Source organism: Impatiens glandulifera, chromosome 8 (assembly GCF_907164915.1).
Source record: "Impatiens glandulifera chromosome 8, dImpGla2.1, whole genome shotgun sequence".
In the NCBI taxonomy this organism is placed as follows: domain Eukaryota; kingdom Viridiplantae; phylum Streptophyta; class Magnoliopsida; order Ericales; family Balsaminaceae; genus Impatiens; species Impatiens glandulifera.
This window is the reverse complement of record NC_061869.1, coordinates 28909187-28928151: the sequence shown is the minus strand read 5'-3', so window position 1 is coordinate 28928151 and position 18965 is coordinate 28909187. Positions and strand designations below refer to the sequence as shown.

The window sequence follows — 18965 nt, the reverse complement described above, 5'->3', positions numbered from 1 at the left end:
CAGTCTCATTTTAAAGTCAATTTGAAAGACATGAACTGCACTTGTAGGGTATTTGAAGTTTCTGGTCTTCCTTGTACTCATGCAATGGCTGCTGCCCGTCACCGCAATTTGGTTTGTTATGACTTTTGTTCAAGGTATTATTCAGCTCACATGTTCAATCTATTTAACCAATTGTTTAATCGTTTTATTTTCCATTCTTACAGATATTACACAACTGAATCTTGGATGAATGCATATGCGGAGACATGTTACCCTGCTGGTGATGAAGACGATTGGGATATTCCCGAAATGATCAAGGAACGCGTATGTCTAAAACCACCTGTCAAGGTTAAGAAAGGGCGTCCACAAACAAAGCGTAGGTCATCTCAAGGTGAGGTACGTAAGGCTCCGAGACGATGCACCTCATGTGGTGGACTAGGACATAATAGGGCCACATGCAAAGCAGTCATGCCTGCTCCATCTACTGCAAAAGCATCATCATCTAAGCATCATGACTCATCTTCTCAACAGCACGAGCCATCATCTCAACAATATGAGCCTTTAGATTGATTGGGATAAGTTGTATAAGTGTTTTGGATAAGTTGTATTATGTTTTGGATAAGTTGTATTATGTTTTGGATAAGTTGTACTCGGATAAGTTGTACTCGGATAAGTTGAACTCGGATAAGTTGTAATCGGATAAGTTGTAATCGGATAAGTTGTAATCTGTATGTTGTATCTAGTTTATCTGTGTACTGTAGGAGTACTTAACGCTTCGTTAAGTACTTAACGCTTCGTTAAGTACTTAACGCTTCGTTAAGTACTTAACGCTTCGTTAAGTACTTAACGCTTCGTTAAGTACTTAACGCTTCGTTAAGTACTTAACGCTTCGTTAAGCGCTTCGTTAAGTAAAACTTGGTTTAAGTGAGTTTAAGTTAGTTACTTGGTACATTGATTTATATGTTCAATTCTTTGGTTTTTAAATATCAGACTACCAACCAACCAGACTACATTAAAACTACAAATATTTTAACATGAAATGTAACTTAAGTTGAAGTTCTACCCAAAAAGTAATACAAGTTCAGAATACATAAGCACAAGTCAAGTTCTATCCAAAAATCAATAAACGATTACAATACAAACTAAGGTTCTGTAATTTGATGAAATAACCGGACCGCCATCTTTTGTCGAAAAAACTCCATTTCATTGGAAGTCACCTTTTCTACACCTAAACCAGCAGTCAAGTATTCCATGTGCATAAGCATAAATACACCACAATCCCCACTTTCTGCTGCTCTAGGGACTTCCCCATTTTTGGCGACTGCATTTTTGACTGGGTGTGGCAACCTTTTATATGTCAGTTTCTGGAAATTGAAATTAGGATACCGTCGTAGCTCAGCATCACTGGCTCCCATTGCATATATTCGTGGAAACATCTCACACAAAGGTCTCATGTATGGATCGAGATTCCTATAAATACTCGAGTCGCAGTCATAAACGTCAATGTGATTATCTTGTACACGAACGACGCACAGTACCCAATGCTTGTTGCCAATGTTCAAAGGCACGTAAATATCGTCTACTAGTGGCCATTCTGGCATATGTCTATGAGGCGCTCCCCAGAAGTACTGAGAAAAGACGTCTGATATTGGAAATTTTTCAGGATCTTTTTTATAGTTCGGGTACTCTCGCCTCATCATATCTGCTAATAAGCAATCCCCTATTGATACTTTACAATGTTTATATGTCTTGGGATATTGCTCAATCCTTTTGCGCAACAAGTGGCAGACTGCGTCGATTTCCTACAAAATGGGGGAAAAGGCAGCATATATCAAAAACCTTATTCATAAGTTAAAGAATTAATATGAAATGCAAGACTTACAGGATCTTTAAGCCATGTGGACTTTGTTAGAACTCTAACAAACAACTTCTTTCGTGCTTCGCAAGTAAACACAGTCTTTGTCTCATCATTGGTAGCTTCATCTTTCAACTAATTCTGTAATTGAACCAACAACTCATCATCAAATTTTTGAAGGGGATTGATAGTTAATGGATCATTCGTCTTTGGCTGTTTTGAAAAAGAAGGGTTGGTGTAGTCTTCATCTTTCTTCTGCTTCCTCACTCTTTTTTTGGGAACTACTCCTTTAGGTGGAGTGTTGTATAATTGGAAATCATCATCATCGTTCTCATCATTCCCATCCCTCGAATCCTTCCCATCCTTCCCATCGTTCTCATCCTTCCCATCCGTGGCATCCTTCTCAACCTTGACTTTCTTCTCAACCTTCCCAACCTTGAGTTTAACCTTCCCAACCTTGGCTTTCTTCTCTACCTTCTCAACCTTCTCAACCTTGACCTTATCCTTCTTTTTCTCAATTATTTCTTGCATCATATCGGAGAGCAACATCTCCCCACCATCCACCTTCACATTATTCTCAGTCTCACCACCATCCACCTTCACATCAGTCTCAATCTCCCCACCATCCACCTTCACATTATTCTCAGTCTCACCACCATCCACCTTCACATCAGTCTCAATCTCCCCACCATCCACCTTCACATTATTCTCAGTCTCGTCCACCTTCACCACACTATCCTCCGCCTTCCTATCCTGCAAAAATAGAATAACAGTGTGGTCAACGTTTACTTCCCGAAACATATGACTTCGCTAATCAAAACTTACCTCAGTTTTATCCTCCACTTTCACACTCTCCTCCTCCACCTTCCCATCCTTCATCTCCATCTCATTCGTCATCATCTCCTCCACCTTCCCATCCTGCAAAAAGAAAACAACAGTGTGGTCAGCGTTTACTTCCCGAAACAACATTTGACTTCACTAAGTAAAACTTACTTTAGTTATATCCTCCACCTTCTCACTCTCCTCCTCCACCTTCCCATCCTTCATCTCCATGTCATTCGTCTTCATCTCCTCCACATTCCCTTCCTGCAAAAATAAAACAACAGTGTGGTTAGTTAAGAACAACAAAAGATAAGTACTTAACGAAGCGTTAAGTACTTAACGAAGCGTTAAGTACTTAACGAAGCGTTAAGTACTTAACGAAGCGTTAAGTACTTAACGAAGCGATAAGTATCTTTATCTTACCTCAGTCTTGCCCTTCTTTTCCAATTTGCTCTTCTTCTTCTTCTTCCTCTCCTCCTCCATATTATCTAATTTGATTATTAACGTGGCCATCCTTTGGATGGATTTGGCTAATAACTGTTCGCACATACTAACAACCAGCTTTTTCATATAAGCCTTGTGATTTGTTTGAGTTTCTTCGTAAGCTGTTTTCATCTCTTTGAGCTCCTCCTTCACCTCTTTGATGAGCTCCTCCTTCAGCGCTTTTACCTCCTCTTTCAGCTCTTCACATTTACATCCAACAGAAGATGTTGGAGGTAATCCAGGACTAGTAGCGGATGGGGGGCTAGGAATGTTGGCAGGACTAGATTCATAAGCAAGTTTCCTCTTCAGGTTTACGGCTTCTTTGAGATTAAGCGCAGCCTTTCTCTTCCGGGTGTTTGGTTTGGAAGTAGGTTCTTCATGTTCATCCTCAGGTTCACTTCCCTCCTCTTCATCATCATAATCCTCCTTCACTAACTTCCCTTCTGTAAATCCCTCAAAAAATTCATCAGTTGACTCATCTATTTGTTCAAAGTCCTCACCACTGTATAACCTCTTCTCCATGGAGGACTCTTCCATCTCAGTCAGATCCGTTGTCTCCAGGGCAGTCTTTATCTCGATCAAGGTGTTCTTCCTGTTGGAATGATAGACTAACAACCTTGGGCGTAGAGGATCATTAAGCTCATTCTTTCTAGCAAATTTAGGAACAAAACCTTTGATGACCTCATATGTCCACACTTGAAATACCAGTGCAAACCCATAAATGTTATAAGCAAAAGGAGCATAAGGATTAGTACTTTTTTCCTTCTTCTTCTTATAATATTTGTGACTGAGATGTCTCATGTTCTTGTTCAAACCCTTGAGGGTGGCTCTAAAGGTCACCTTCCCCCAAGGAAATCGGAGGAAACTTTCCTCGTCTTCGACCATGTGGAGGATTTTGGCAAATACCACCCTCCTTGGGTCAAATGAAAATAGGTACTGGCAAATCAAGCATACCAGCCCCATCTTCCAGGCATCTTCCTTATCTCTACATTTCAAAAAAGCAGTCTCCAAGTCTTGTATTACTACACTCGTCTTCCCTTTAAAATATTTTACCAACAGAGGTGGACAACCTCGGCATTCTTCTTCGTTCACCTCAGGAACCCTTCCGAAGTTTAGGCCCGTCACCAAGGCGTACTCTTTCATACCAAACACAAGTTCTTGCCCATTGATATTGAAAGTAATCTCCTTGGAGGTTGAGGTTACCCTCCTAAGCAACATGTGATGTACAATAGTTCCTGAGAACTGCAACACTGGCGCAGAGACTATATATCTGAATTGGGTATTGTACACCTTCTCCACAAGATCCATTTCCTCAAACTTCATAACAATCTTCTTAAGGCAGAGGGCGCTTTTCCAAGAAATCCGTCCAGGGAAATCAGGAACGGTAGTTTCTGCCATCTACAAAAGGAACAACAACAAAAATGTAAGATCATATACATAGACCACATCAAACGTTAAGTACTTAATGCTTCGTTAAGTACTTAACGCTTCGTTAAGTACTTAACGAAGCGTTAAGTACTTAACGAAGCGTTAAGTACTTAACGAAGCGTTAAGTAATTCGCGAATCCCTAAACAAGAAACAATAACCAACAACCAGAAACAAACATGCAAATATAATGCAATAATCAATAACCAGAAACAAACATTAAACGCTAAACTTAACCAATATTAAACCAATAAACTGAAACAGCCAAAACCCCTAAAACTAAACATGCAAATATGAAAACCCATAACCAAAAAAAGACATGCAACAACCAAACTAAAACTAACCTGAGATTTATGGGGAATCAATGATAGAGAGGGAGGACACGAGGGGGACGGGCAGATCGGCCTTGTCAATGTCTTCTTCAGTGTGACGGTTGTAGAGAGAGAGGAATCGAGAGGATAGAAGAGGGAAAATGGAAGAAATGAATGTCCAAATGTTTTATTTTTTAAAATATATGGTATGGCGCGTGCATATACGCGCGCCTCTTCGTCTTCCTACGCGCGCGTGCAGAAGCGTTAAGTACTTAACGAAGCGTTAAGTACTTAACGCTTCGCTAAGTACATAACGCTTCGTTAAGTACTTAACGCTTCGTTAAGTAACTAGCAGAAACGATATCATCTGCAAATATCATCACAGCCAAAAGAACAATCAATAAGATGAACAAACTAATAAACCAATATGAACAAATATGAACATATATGAACAAATATGACCCAATATGAACAAATATGAAATAATATGAACCAATATTAACCAATATCACCAAAAAGAACATATTTAGGGTTAGGGTTTCATTAAGAAATACAAATGAGAACATAAATCTGTTATATAAACATAGATTCGGGGATTATGTTGCTTATCTTGTCGATTTATGCTTGAGGGCTCGCCGTCGCCGGAGTTTACGCCGCCGGCGACAAACTCAGGAGGAAAGAAAGCATGAGAGAGAAAGAAAATGAGAGAAATGAAAAAATTTGAGTATATATATATCAAGACTGTTTCACTTCGCGAAACGCGAACTCCCTTCGCGTTACGCGAAAATGGTAAATTAGTCCAAAAAAAAAAAGTGGTCATCAGATAAAAAATTATTCAAAATTACCACGGATGCAAATAGGCCTATTTGTAGGGTCATTTAGTCCAATTTCCCATCAAAAGCGGTAGTGGAACATGCGAAGTTTGCTTGGAGCTCGTCAGCATTTCACCCGATCGTCAATTACGTTCACTACTTCTCAATCTCATTCAACAAATCTTGGTTATTGTCGCTTCCCTCTTCGTAACAGCTCCCGTGATCTTCTCTCTCTCCGGACCTTTGCGACCATATCTACCGCCGACGAATTCGTGAAGGGATCCGTTCTACCGAATGGACTTGCCGTCATTACTCTCGATCGGCCTAAGGCTCTCAACGCCATGAACCTTGGTGTGTATCTTCACTCTGTCTGCACCTTTTTTCTTTTCACGGTGGTTTTGATAGTCTGCGAGTGACTGACAATCTATAGTGGTATTTATTACCTGTTTCAATTTAGTTTAATCTAGCGTTTGAAATTGCTTACATTTTCCTTTTTAAGAAAAGGAAATTCTGAAGGAATGTGGTTTCTTGTTGGGATGGTGGGCACAAAATGCTTCTAACTCAGTATGTGTATTGTAAAACTTGTTATTGGAATGTATATGTTACTAATGTAAAACCTAGTTGAACTTGGAAGATTAATGACAAGAGACTTTGACTAAAGGGTTTATTATTCTAAAGTCCCATATTCGAATTCTTATTGAAAGCACCAGATTCAAGTGCAGGACGTCATGAAGGTGGGTTGTGGTGCTAATCCCCTCAATAGAATAGTCTGAGGTTTGCGAAAATCTACCTACAACATAGTAGCTTAAGTGGATAGGGTTCATTAACTGAAGTTCAAATCTCACTCAAAACACTTTGATTAAAGTGGAAATATGGAAAGGACTCTGGTTTAAAAAAATTGGAAAAGGAAAGTAGGGATGAAAGTACAAATCACTAGAAATTGGCATGAAGGCTCAAATTGCCCATTGCAATTGTTTGGGAGGCTCAAATGGTCAATTGTATTTTCAATCGACTCCCTTTAGTCATCCGGGTTTCAAAATTTCTGTGTATATGTCGCATAAACAAACAATATGACTATTATATGATGTGGCGTTTTGTGCTCACCATGAGTAATTATGTGGAAAGGGGTTTACTATCTTGAGATCTCTGGTTCAATTTTGATTGAAAGTACCGGAATGAAGTAAGACTAGAATCCCATTTTTTTATTTCCAAAAAAAAAAGAACATAGCCTAGGTGTTAATGGGTGTTCATTTAGAGGAACAATATGAAGATTATGTATGAGCATCGTGCAGAAGGAATAATTGGATGTTAAGTTTGTAAGTAGGGTCAATGTGATATTCAATTTCCCTTACTACTGAAGTTAAGGGATTCCTATTTCACAGTGCTTTTTTTCTTTTTCTTATATAATTCAATTTGAATATAACTAAACAATCTGGGTTAAAATTACAGATATGGACATCAAGTATAAAAGTTATCTTGATGAATGGGAAGCAGATCCAAAGGTCAAATGTGTTCTAGTTGAAAGCAGTTCCCCTCGAGCCTTTTCAGCAGGTAAGAAGAAAATCATGAGAGGTTTCTTCTATAGTATCAAATACATAATCTTTTGGTCCTGTGTTTCATTTAGATTTAGAAGGACTATCTGTTTCCATGATTTAAAATATGTTTATGCACTGTTCTTTCTATTTGCATGGGTTATTATTCTTGATGGGGTGAAGTAAGCTATGAAGGGTAACCATTCTTGGCCAATGCAGGAATGGATATAAAGGCGGTTGTTGCTGAGATTCAAAGGGAAAAATCTACTTCTCTTGTACAGAAGGTTGTAGTTGCCTATTTTAATACTTAGAGTTACCATTTTATAAAGAAAAACAAACTTAAGGTGTTTTTCACATAACTGAAAATCAAGTGCTGAATGTTGCAAAATCTTAAGTACTTTTCTTTTGAGAAAAAGAATTGTAAGTAGGTCACATGTTAGTTTGTTTGACAAATGTGGCCCTAATGTCAAGGCAAGTACATAAACACTAGTTTATTAGTGTTAATTTGATTAATTTACGCATATAGTGACGGAATTTTGTTACGCATATAGTATTCTTAGGTCACTTTTTGTATTCTCTTACTATACTACTGAGTTGTTATTTCATTCATAACTTATATAATTAAACCAATTTTTAGCTTAATTTGAGCTAAATCTAAATAATTAAGTGATTTTAATAACATGTATCAAATAAACTTAGAAGCTCTTAATTATTGTTGAGTTGTTGTTTGGCTGTTTTTGCTTCTCTTATGACATATTTATGTGCATGTTATGTTAGTTGTTTATTTGCATGAAAATTAGCATGTCACTTTTACCTCCCAATATCAGACTGCAAGTTTACTGCAAGTTTACTGTGAATGTCAAGTCTTAATCCATCAACTTATTTGCAGGGGGTGATGTGAAGCAGATAACGACCAAACTCCATTTATCAAACATGATTGAGGTCCTGTTGCTTTCTTTTCTTTTTAGCTGGATATTAAAAGTTATTATTTTCATTTTTTGCCAGATACCAAGAATTATACTCCAGAGTAGTAGGTTAGTTGATTCAGGGAATGGTAAACAAGGAACAGGGGTGTCTCTTTTGTACAGTTCCTTTGTCAGCTTGAGCCTTTGATTAGCTGAATCCAAGACCATAAGACTAAGCCACTAAACTAGCCTGTATGTAGGAATTTATAGATAGATTTTAGTGGCTAAGAGATGGAAGAAAAGTGTGCAGAATTCATTTGATTTGTGTTTGATAAAATGAAAATTTAGTGTTGAATGGTAAATACATAATTTAAGTACAGAACTAATTAAGTACTTGTTTGAAAATAAATGCTAAATACATTAAATTCTAAGTACTTGATATGTAATGGCGAGAAAGTTCTTAAAGACTATTTTGTCCTTATAACCGAAGTTTATTAATTTCCAACAGTTCAAATTATCTTTTGTATGGTCTTATTATAAATTGAGTTATTCATTGCTTATTGAATTAAGTTAGATTTTGAAGTGAATTTAAATAATTAAATGATTTTTAAATAAAACATAAAAACTATATTTGACTTCAGATATTTATGTGCTTCATTAAATTAGCCATTGTTTGGACTGTTATATAGGAAAATAAACGTATATGGTTCGTGCTGGATAAAGTGAATTTTTATTTTTTATGTTCACCTTATTTCATGATTGGGACTATCTAACCAGGAATTTACCCATTTAAGAACTTAAATGGTTACTTATCCTAGTTTTATGTTCATACTGGTGCAGTCATGCCGCCATCTTTGTCTTCATTCTTAAGATGGTTGCATGGTAACTATGTGGTTTGTGTGAACCATTTAGGCTAGTTCAAACTGAATTGGAATTGGGTCCAATCCTAAATCATTTGTTTGTTTTATGAGTTATATGAAAATATAAACTAGGCATATTCTAAAACATTTCATTGTCTTTCTATTAGAGTGGGTAGGAGCTTTTCAACATAAGTTCATATATAAGTTAGATTATTTATTTACTTTTTTCTAGTACTACCTATAAATTGGCCTCCCTTTATAATAGTTAAAATTATCACAAAATTTACCAAAGTTACCTTCTTTTCATTTTCTTACATGGTATAACTCTAAGTCTCTATCCAGTTGTTTTACGTTGCCTCTGTCCGTATTAGCCAATGATGGGGTTCCAATAATATCATCTCTTCACGTTCTCATCTAGCTCATCTTTTTGGAAGCTTACTCCTTTAATGCCGTGCCCTTGGGCAAAAATAGTGTAGACCTCCACGGCTCCATTGTGCGAGACTTTTCGGCAATGTCTTCAAAACCACTCCTTTTGTTGAATCAAAATCTTCCGGGCTTGTTGTTTAGGCTGAAATTTTTCTGTCTAGTTTGAGAGTAGTGTGGAAATACTAACTAGGAATATTCCAAGCATATCTTTGTCTTTTTAAGAAAATAGGTGAGATTTTTGTGTCTTTTATCTATAAAGTTGTTCCATAATTTATTTGTTTATTTATTTTCTTTAACTTATATGTTGACATCCCTTTCTAATAGTTAAAATTCACAAAATATATCAAAGCTTATCTTTTAAGTTGCAATACATCCTCCCACTCCAGAATTGCAAGTCTATGATTTCCCTAGACATAATAATTGAATTGTATTTCATTTTCAGTTCTTATAAAATTGGAACTATAAATATTTTCAATTCTGGTTCCAATTACACATCCAAACATAATCTCAATGAAGTTTACTTTAGATCTTTATGGCACTAGGTCATTTTTCCATTTTATGGAGTTTGCTCACTTCATGGTGTCTGAAATCAAGTTCAATCCACAAATACTACACAAAGTAATTACCCATCTTGGGCCGCTAAGTGGAAAAAGGTAGATTTATAATTCTGATATGTAGAAAAAGTAGATTGATATATTTTGTGAGGCCTAAACTATTATGGGAGGCCATGGTGCAACAACTTCCTAGATAGACATGATGAACATGGTTTGAGACGACACAAAACTTCCGACAACTTTCTTTGAAAAGCAAAGGTGTGCTTTAAGATTAGGCCTAGTTTGATACTTATATAATTGTTAGTTATAAATCTGATATCAACTACTTAGAAGCATTTTAGTTTTTATTTTAACCAAATTTACCTGGACATATGATGCAATGACCATCTCTTAGTTCTATTTCTAATTTAGCTAAACTCACAAACACCTATCCCTTAAATCTTTGGCAGGTATTCACAGCAGAATATTCTTTGATATGTAAAATCTCTGGGTACAAAAAGCCATATATAAGCTTCATGGATGGAATAACAATGGGCTTTGGAATTGGCCTATCTGGACATGGTCGGTACCGGCTAATAACTGAGGTCTATCTTCCTTTCCATATAGAGTGACATAGTATTGCATGTGATTTGCTAAAACGTAATGGTTTTGTTCCAGAGGACTGTCCTTGCAATGCCAGAAAATAGTATTGGCTTGTTTCCAGATGTTGGTTTTGCTCACATAGCAGCACAAACTCCAGGAGATGGATCTATTGGTATGTTTTCCATTTCCAAGAGCCTCAGTCTATATTGAGAATGACCCATTTCGATAAACAATCTGTTTTGGGATCTGAATCTTGTTCAAAATGAGAAACGTAAATAAACTCAAGTGTTGTTTCCTAACTTGATTTGATTTGGATTCATATTCAAATGAGATATCTTGATAGAAAAAAATTGCATTTTAATTTTCTATATGGGACAATTTGTACGATAGACTTCTGAAAGCTTCTGTCCCATTATGATTACGAGTCCAAATAAGTCTTATATATACATACACATGCCATACCCTAAAGTACAAAATGTCCAAGGTTTAATTCTTTGTCATACCTTGTCTACTGATGTAGGATGAGGATGTGAAATCTATAAATATTAATAATACCAATTACCATGATGGTAATCTGAAGGAGATAATATTAAAAGTTTTTCTTTATTAAAGCTAGTGTATTGTATTATAGCTGCTGTTTACTTTCATTCTGGTGCGAGACTAGGGTGGTAATAATGTAGATTTTCAATTATCTTCTCTGAAATGTATGCTGTTCCAGGTGCTTATCTTGCGTTGACTGCAACGAGAATTTCTACACCAGCTGATGCCCTATACTTAGGTCTTGGCACTCATTATGTACCGTCTGGAAACTTGGCTTTGGTGAAGGAGGCTCTCTTGGCAGAAACATTGTAAATCTCTGTTGGATTTCTTTGAAAGATTGAAAATAATTTTGTTGTTGTATTCACCTAATAGGTTACACATCTATATATAAATCTGATTTCCCTCCATCAGAATGTCTTAAATCACTCTTAATAATTTTGAATATATCTTATCAGAAAATGTTAAGATACAACTCTTTATTGTTAGATATCCCATCTGAATGTGGATGGTGATGAGATCATGTTTGGAAACATATCATAGTTAGGAACAAATTCATTAATTTATTAATGGTTTTATCTAGATCTGGATTCAGATCCAGAAACAGAAACACTTTTTTTTCATTGATATATCTCATCTGGATGAGCATCTACATGAGATCACATTTGAAAATAGAACTTAGTCTAACACTAATTCAGAAATTTAGTGACGGTTTCTCATCTGGATTAGGCCATATGGATTGATATATATAATATGCACATACCTGAATTTGATTATATTTGTATGATCATAGTTATAACATTTAATGCTAAATAGTTTGTTTCTGACACTTTTTTTCCTTCACTGAGTTTTTTATGTAATCTTCCTTTTAATAAAAAGTTCACAAGATCCCCATCAGGATGTGAGAGCCATTTTGGGCAAGTATAGCAGCGATCCTGATTCAGAGCCCATATTGAAGGCAATTTTACCACAGATAACTTCATGCTTTGCTGCAAATAGATCTGTTAATGAGATAGTGGAAGATCTCAAGAGACATCAGCAAAGTAGTGATATTGCAAGTGAGTTACTTCTATTTTCCGCTTTTCAAAAGAATTTATAATTTAGGGATGGCAACAGTGGATGTTGGGTAGGGTAAATTAGGGATTCTGAATATCGGGTCAGAATTGGGGCGGGTTAGGTACCCGAATATTGACCCAAATTTTATTTTTATTTCTTTGTTTTTTATATTTCTTATGAATGACTCATGCAATTTTAACTTTTAAAGTCCATTTCTTTAAAAGTTGAGCAAATTTTAAATTTATAAGACTATCTTTTTTGAAATATTATCATCATATTATTTATGAATATTTTCTTTCTTATAAATTAGTCGCCTGAAATAATGGTTAATGTAAATATATATTTTGGTAGTAGTTTGAATCTCATTTTTAACCAAAAAAGTTTGTGGTTACTAACATGTCCTTAAGTTTAGCCTTTTTCTGAATTAAATACTTTATTTTTTGAAATAATTATATTTTATCTCTAAATTTTATTTATGATAGTACAAATAATTAAATATGTTAAACATATAAAAAATATGTGAAATTGGTCAAAGATATCTGAAACTGACCTACATATGTTATATGGGTCAAAATATATGTGAAACAGGCAGAGGGGTCGGGTTAGGATTTGGTCGAGTTAAGAAAAATTCGGGTGCGGGTGAAACCCAGACCTTTCAGGTCAAGTTCTGAAGGATTCGGGCTTGGTCGGTACCCAAAACTTGTATATTTTCCATCCCTAATTCATATGCCTATTATGGTGCATGTATCAAGGTCTTTTTTAATCTTCTGCTTATGCCAAAGAATTTGTTTTACTTTTTTTGGAAAAAGTTTCCTTTTTATGTTGGATTTTAATGGATGATTTGGATTTAATGACCCCAACTTACTATCTAAATTATAAAAGTTTCTCCACCATCCCTGCCAATGAATCATTAGAAATTTTCTTATAGAATCTATTTATACAATCAAACTCTTATCTTAATGATTTTTTTTTTGAGTCAATCATCTCGGTCTTTTATTGGCTCGAGTCTCTCGGGTTTTTTCCATGAACAGATTAATTTAATGAATGAATCGATATTGATGCTTTATTACATTGCCTTGTATGAGCTGACTTATATATCTTACATATTGGAATTCTATATTGATGTTTTATATTTCTAAAAAATTACTAAGAACAAAACTAAGAAGAGTATTTTGGTTATTTTAGTGGATGATTTGATGGAATAATTGATTTTTGATGTAATGTTGAATTATCTGGATTTAATCCAAATAACCGACATCAAATAAGGCCCAAGTGTCTATAACAACTTCAAACTGATTGTCCTTTGAATATGAGCAGCCTCCGAATTTGCAAAAGATGCTCTTGCTGGTATTTTTAAAGGGGCTCCATTTTCACTTTCCCTGACACAGAGACATTTCTCTAAGGTTGCATCTGCTCATGGCAAGAATGAAAATGAACTTTCAAATGTAAGTTGAGAGCTCCCAATTTAGCTCTAAAAATCGATACGTGATGTATATTATAATTTCCTTTCATTTTGATAACTAAAACTCACATTTTTCTTTTTGGAATTGACTTTTCCCAAGTTAACTGGTGTCATGAAAATTGAGTACCGCATTGCTTTAAGGTCGTCTCTGCGAAGCGATTTTGCTGAAGGTGTTAGGGCAGTATTGGTGGACAAGGATCAGGTTATCTAATTGTCATTTCCCCCCTCCCAAGAGTATTTCATTTTTCTTGCTAGATATTACTGCAGAATTAGGAACATATCTTGTTTAGAATATCATTTTGATATATTTTTTGGGCATATGATTAGATAACACCAATAGATTGTTTAATGTAGGATTATTTGGAAATAATCTGTTTTTGTTTAAAAAAAAAAAAACTTGTTTTGATGTAAAAAAGGGTTTATTTTGATTATTTAGGTAAAATGTCCAGAATATCCCTAGTATTTAATATTTAAAATATTATAAAGAAGAAAGTAAAGATAATTGAATGGTGGTAATTAAAGAAGTGATGGTTGATTGGATTGTGGTTTATTTGAAAATAATCCACAAACAAGCTCAATAATTATTTTTAAATAATTCAGACATTTCAAATGAACGAATATGGTGGTATGGGATGCTAAAATTGTTCTGAAACTTTATTACGACACATAAATCATTTGGTTAGACTTTAGAGTCATCAATAGGAGTACATATATAACACATTTCGTTGCAGATTTTATGGAAAAAGTGAGGGGTGTGTCGAAAAGAAATGTGGTCATTATTGAGAAAATGGGTTGATAACAAAAGGCATGAGCTGTAATGGAAGACTTTAATGAGACAAATGATAGAAATGGTTTGAATTCAGGTTACAACCATGGTATGATTGATTGCATTTGTTTTTTAAATGTCAACTTTTTATTAAGAAGAAAACACAAGATGCGTTTAATGAATTATAGATGGAAGGGAGAAGAAGAGAATCAAAAACAAAAGAACATAAGGAGATAAAGAAGATTAAATGCTAATAAAATCAAAAAATTCCCATCCCGAACAAAATCCCCTTTTTCGAATAGAAGCAAACGCATGGAGCGTAAAGTCATAGTTAGTGATCGGGACAAAAAATTCCCATCCCGAACAAAATCTCCTTTTTCGAATAGAAGCAAACGCATGGAGCGTAAAGTCATAGTTAGTGATCGGGACAAGAAATTTGTCAGCACATTTTGGAAAGAATTGTGTAAGCTACAGGGAATATAACAAGTTATGTCTACATCTTATCACCCTTAGACAAATGGTCAAACTGAAGTTCTCAACCGGAGTGTTGAAACATATTTTAGGCTGTAAGGCAGGTCAAAAACTTCAGTCTTGAGTTAAATAGCTTCCTTTAGCTGAGGATGATATAATTCTAATTTCTATTCAACTTCCTTGTTATCTCCTAATGAGATAGTCTATGACCAACAACCTAGTATTCATCACACATACTTAACATGGGACTCTAGTGTTGAAACAATTGATCGTAGTTTGTCAGCTAGCAAGCAATCCATTAAACTACTTCGATTCCACCTTCATCGAGGTCAACACAGGATAAAACAACAAGTTGATAAGAAGCGCGTGGATTGTGTATATCTAGTGGATGATTGGGTAATTGTAAAATTACAGCCTTGTAGACATTCATCGATCAGCGGAAAGACACATAAACTCAGTCAGCTTTTCGAATTTCAGCTAAAGTGAGAAAAGTGACTTACAAAATAGATATATCTTCTACAGATAAGATGCACAATGCAGTATATATATGTCTCAGTTAAAGAAAAGGTGTAGAATCTTTGGCTACACCTCATGTTCTATTATAGCCATAACAATATTTTATAGCCATAACAAAGGTTTATCGTAAACTCATATTATTCAATCTATTCATCTCACCCGTCTCTCACCCATCTGTGTTCTAATATTTTCTCTTCTTTTTCAATGGTATGTCATTGTTACAATTGTTGACTTTTTATCTCAACTCATATTTTGTATTTTAGTTTCTTCATGATTCAAGTTAAGTTTAGTTGTTGATTATATTTCGTAGTATATCACATTACACTTAGGAGTGACATCAATTCTGTCAACAATGATAGAATCCGTAGCATTACACACTCAACACTATCATAAGAATCAGAAACTTCTCAAGCCTTGGCCCAATCAACTCCTGCTTTCACTAGGATTTGTTTCAAGTGCACAACCAGTATACATGAACTAGCTAGGATAAGTAGAAAGCTTACCTTGGCAGTCTTCATTTAATCTAGACCTGGCAGCAGTTCCCTCAACTGGACCACTGTCAATGAACTTCCCCCTAGCTTCTCCTGTTTTTCACTCGTTTGTTTCAACTTTAGCATTGTCTCAAGAGTCATCTTGGACACAAGGGGATTCCCCTTCAAAGAGCTAGTTGCACACTTGACAGTTTTTTCCTTTCTCTTCTTAGAGTCCAGAACATTATTCTTCTCATTGTGGAATCAAAAGGAGGAGAGACAATTTGTCATTCATCATATTTTGTTTATTAATACAGTTTTTTTTTATTTATTTAAAAAGCAAAGAAACACATGTGTGTTGGGTAGGTTATAATTTCACAATTTTCAAGAAATAGATACATTTTATTTGAAAACAAAGTGTAGTTAGATTTCAGGCTGAATCACAAGCTGGATTTTAGCTTAGCAGCTAATATTAGATAAATACACTTGTGGTCATTTTTCTGCCACTGATTATAGAATCATGCTTCAAGTGCATGATATTTCATTGTTGCAAAATGATAGATGTTTGTCATTTGGCTTGTGTGTAATTTTTTTTATGGCTTTCAGAATCCCAAATGGAACCCACCAAGCCTCGACGAAGTCCACCTGGCTGAAGTCGAAGCAGTCTTTGAACCGTTGGGTGCAGAGGTTGAAGAACTCATTGTTTGATATTATTTTGAGTAACACCATTCTCTTATAGTGAACTTATATAGACAATGCTTGTATTATTAGAAAAAAAAAAGTTAGATTATTTTGAAATAACCCGATCAAACAAGGCATCGCGTTGGATTAACTAAGTGTTCAGAATTGTTTCTTTTAGAGTCTGAAAAGTGTTTGCTCTGTCCTTGAGAATATTTTTTAAAATTTTGTTTGGGATTTATTCTATCAAATTCTAATGATCTATAAAACTTTTCAGTTTGTGTAGACCTTCGTTTTGAAACCTACAGAGGAATTTTAATCAATTTTTGTTAATTTTAATTTCACAAATTGAATTTCTAAAAGGAATGGTTAGTGGTTACCTTATAATTATAAAAAAATTTAAAAATAATTTTTTAACTTTTCTTCACCACTTAATTACTTACTCTGCAAAATGTAAAAAAAAAAAAAAGTTATTTCATAGACAAAATATTGATGTGCGACACTATAACATCTTCGCGTCTTACCTAGAACCGACGCGCCACGCAAAACATCCGTGTCCACCGCCTACGAATCACACCAACACGACAATTCGTTTCTCCAGTCACACCATGTTCCGCGTTTTCACCTCAATCCAATGTTTAATAAATCGTCATGCTAGTTATTCGCGTCTCAGGCTTGATCTGATGCTGCACAATGCACCACAAAAGGGAGTATACCAAAGCCCTCGGATGAGTAAACTATGACAATGGCCTGAATCGTGTTCGAGAATTTACGTACATTCGTTAAAGGTTTGTAAACTTGTAAATCAAAATCGAATCGTAAAATCCTAAGATTTTACTCTAAAACTAATTAAATTATTATTAAATCATTTATATATAAAAATTAATTATAAAAAATTATTAAAAAAAACATATAATAATATTATATATTTATATTAATACAAAATAAAATATAACTAATCAACTTATTATATATATATATATATATATATATATATATATATATATATATATATATATATATATATATATATATATATATATATATATATATAAACTCATACCACGTTCCCCACATCTTCATTTGCGTCCGTGTATCTCCATTTTTCTTATTCTCTCTAAATCTTCATCTTCATTCTTCTCTCAATCTTCTATCTATCTGAATCTAAATCTAAATCTATCTTTTTATTTCGATCTATTATTGAAGAACAAAAAAGAATCTTCAAAGAGAGTGAAGGGACAACAATAAAAACAATAACTCATGTTTTTTTTTTCGTTCATCAGCACGGTACAATTTTTCCGATTTCGGCAATTTCAACGAGTGATCGATTTAACTCGCGAATGAATACCGATGTTACACTCTAACGAGTTATTACCACTCGTGACTCATGACTCTGACTAGTTGAATCGTAAAATCGAACGAGTTCACGAGTTGTCTCACGAGTTTGATAACATTGATCACGTTCACTTAATGTTTCCTTATTCATCTTCCCATATGCATAAGGATGGACACGAGTATCTTACTGAACGGGTAATGAGCTATTCATTCCCGAATTCGGTTTTTATTTTACTACCCGATCAATGAATTCGGTTTTTATTTTACTACCCGATCATGAACCTGACAGATATATCTATTTATTGTAATTATTTATTGTAATTATGGTATATTAGGATTTTGAAAAGTTATCTCAATATATATATATATATATATATATATATATATATATATATATATATATATATATATATATATATATATATATATATTTTGTAACATCGAGAATCTCGCATCAGCGCACATGGTTGACATGTGGCCTGCAGGCCTAGAGTGGATATAGTTTCAACATTGGTTTGCTTGTCAGACATATTTATAAAATAAAAGATTATTTTAAAAAGATTTTAATAGTACTTGACAGTTTATTAAAATAATTATATAGAAATAATTAATTTTATTCAAATAATTAATTAATAATATGGGGATTTACTGTAATCAAATGACGATTTTTTTTATGACATCCTATTTAATTAATTAAACATGATTAATTTAAAGAAAGATGATTTAGTTTAAGATAGAGTCGTCAATTGTTTTTTAGAAAAATCAATAAAAAAGTGTACGCGTATAAACGTAATTTGCACTAAACTTTCGTTTGGTTTGAAGTTTGGTGATACTCGGGAAAAGAATTTCGCGTTATGTCCTCCATACATGTTTTAAAAACGGTTTCAACTTATAAAGTTGACTTTTTTAAAAAAAAAATTGGTTATATAATGTTTGAGTTTTAACCAATTATTCTTTCGGTCCTAGTCATGCTTCTAGACTTTAGCGTTATTTAAAATATGGAAAACAATAATAATTAAATGATGGTACCTGTTGCAGATGATAACTACAGTGGAAATACCTGAAGAATACCAGTCATTTTTAAATGTATTAGGGTTTAGAAATAAACACCAAACGAGCCTTTCTTG

The 18965-nt window shown here is 34.4% G+C and overlaps 2 protein-coding genes across 6 annotated transcripts; one reads left to right on the top strand and one right to left on the bottom strand.

Annotated features, from left to right (window-relative positions):
• Positions 1-1060: 1060 nt before the first annotated feature.
• On the bottom strand, positions 1061-5754 carry LOC124913244. Its single transcript, XM_047453840.1, has 8 exons — positions 5722-5754; positions 4367-4537; positions 3212-3565; positions 2531-2587; positions 2243-2398; positions 1862-1969; positions 1197-1781; positions 1061-1087 (listed from the first exon to the last, which is right to left on the bottom strand). The coding sequence occupies exons 1-8, from the start codon at positions 5752-5754 to the stop codon at positions 1061-1063; spliced, it is 1491 nt and encodes a 496-aa protein (XP_047309796.1).
• A 16-nt stretch (positions 5755-5770) lies between these two features.
• On the top strand, positions 5771-16687 carry LOC124912479 (3-hydroxyisobutyryl-CoA hydrolase-like protein 3, mitochondrial). Of its 5 annotated transcripts, none has more exons than XM_047453109.1 (11): positions 5771-6039; positions 7138-7239; positions 7440-7485; positions 8111-8162; positions 10415-10549; positions 10623-10719; positions 11266-11395; positions 11964-12142; positions 13458-13585; positions 13703-13804; positions 16432-16687. In XM_047453109.1, the coding sequence occupies exons 1-11, from the start codon at positions 5790-5792 to the stop codon at positions 16531-16533; spliced, it is 1323 nt and encodes a 440-aa protein (XP_047309065.1). In that variant the 5' UTR covers positions 5771-5789; the 3' UTR covers positions 16534-16687. The 5 variants fall into 5 exon arrangements, with proteins under 5 accessions (XP_047309065.1, XP_047309062.1, XP_047309061.1 ...); XM_047453108.1 differs by having other exon boundaries at positions 6017-6039; positions 7404-7504; positions 8110-8162; XM_047453106.1 differs by lacking the exon at positions 7440-7485 and having other exon boundaries at positions 8110-8162.
• Positions 16688-18965: the final 2278 nt, after the last annotated feature.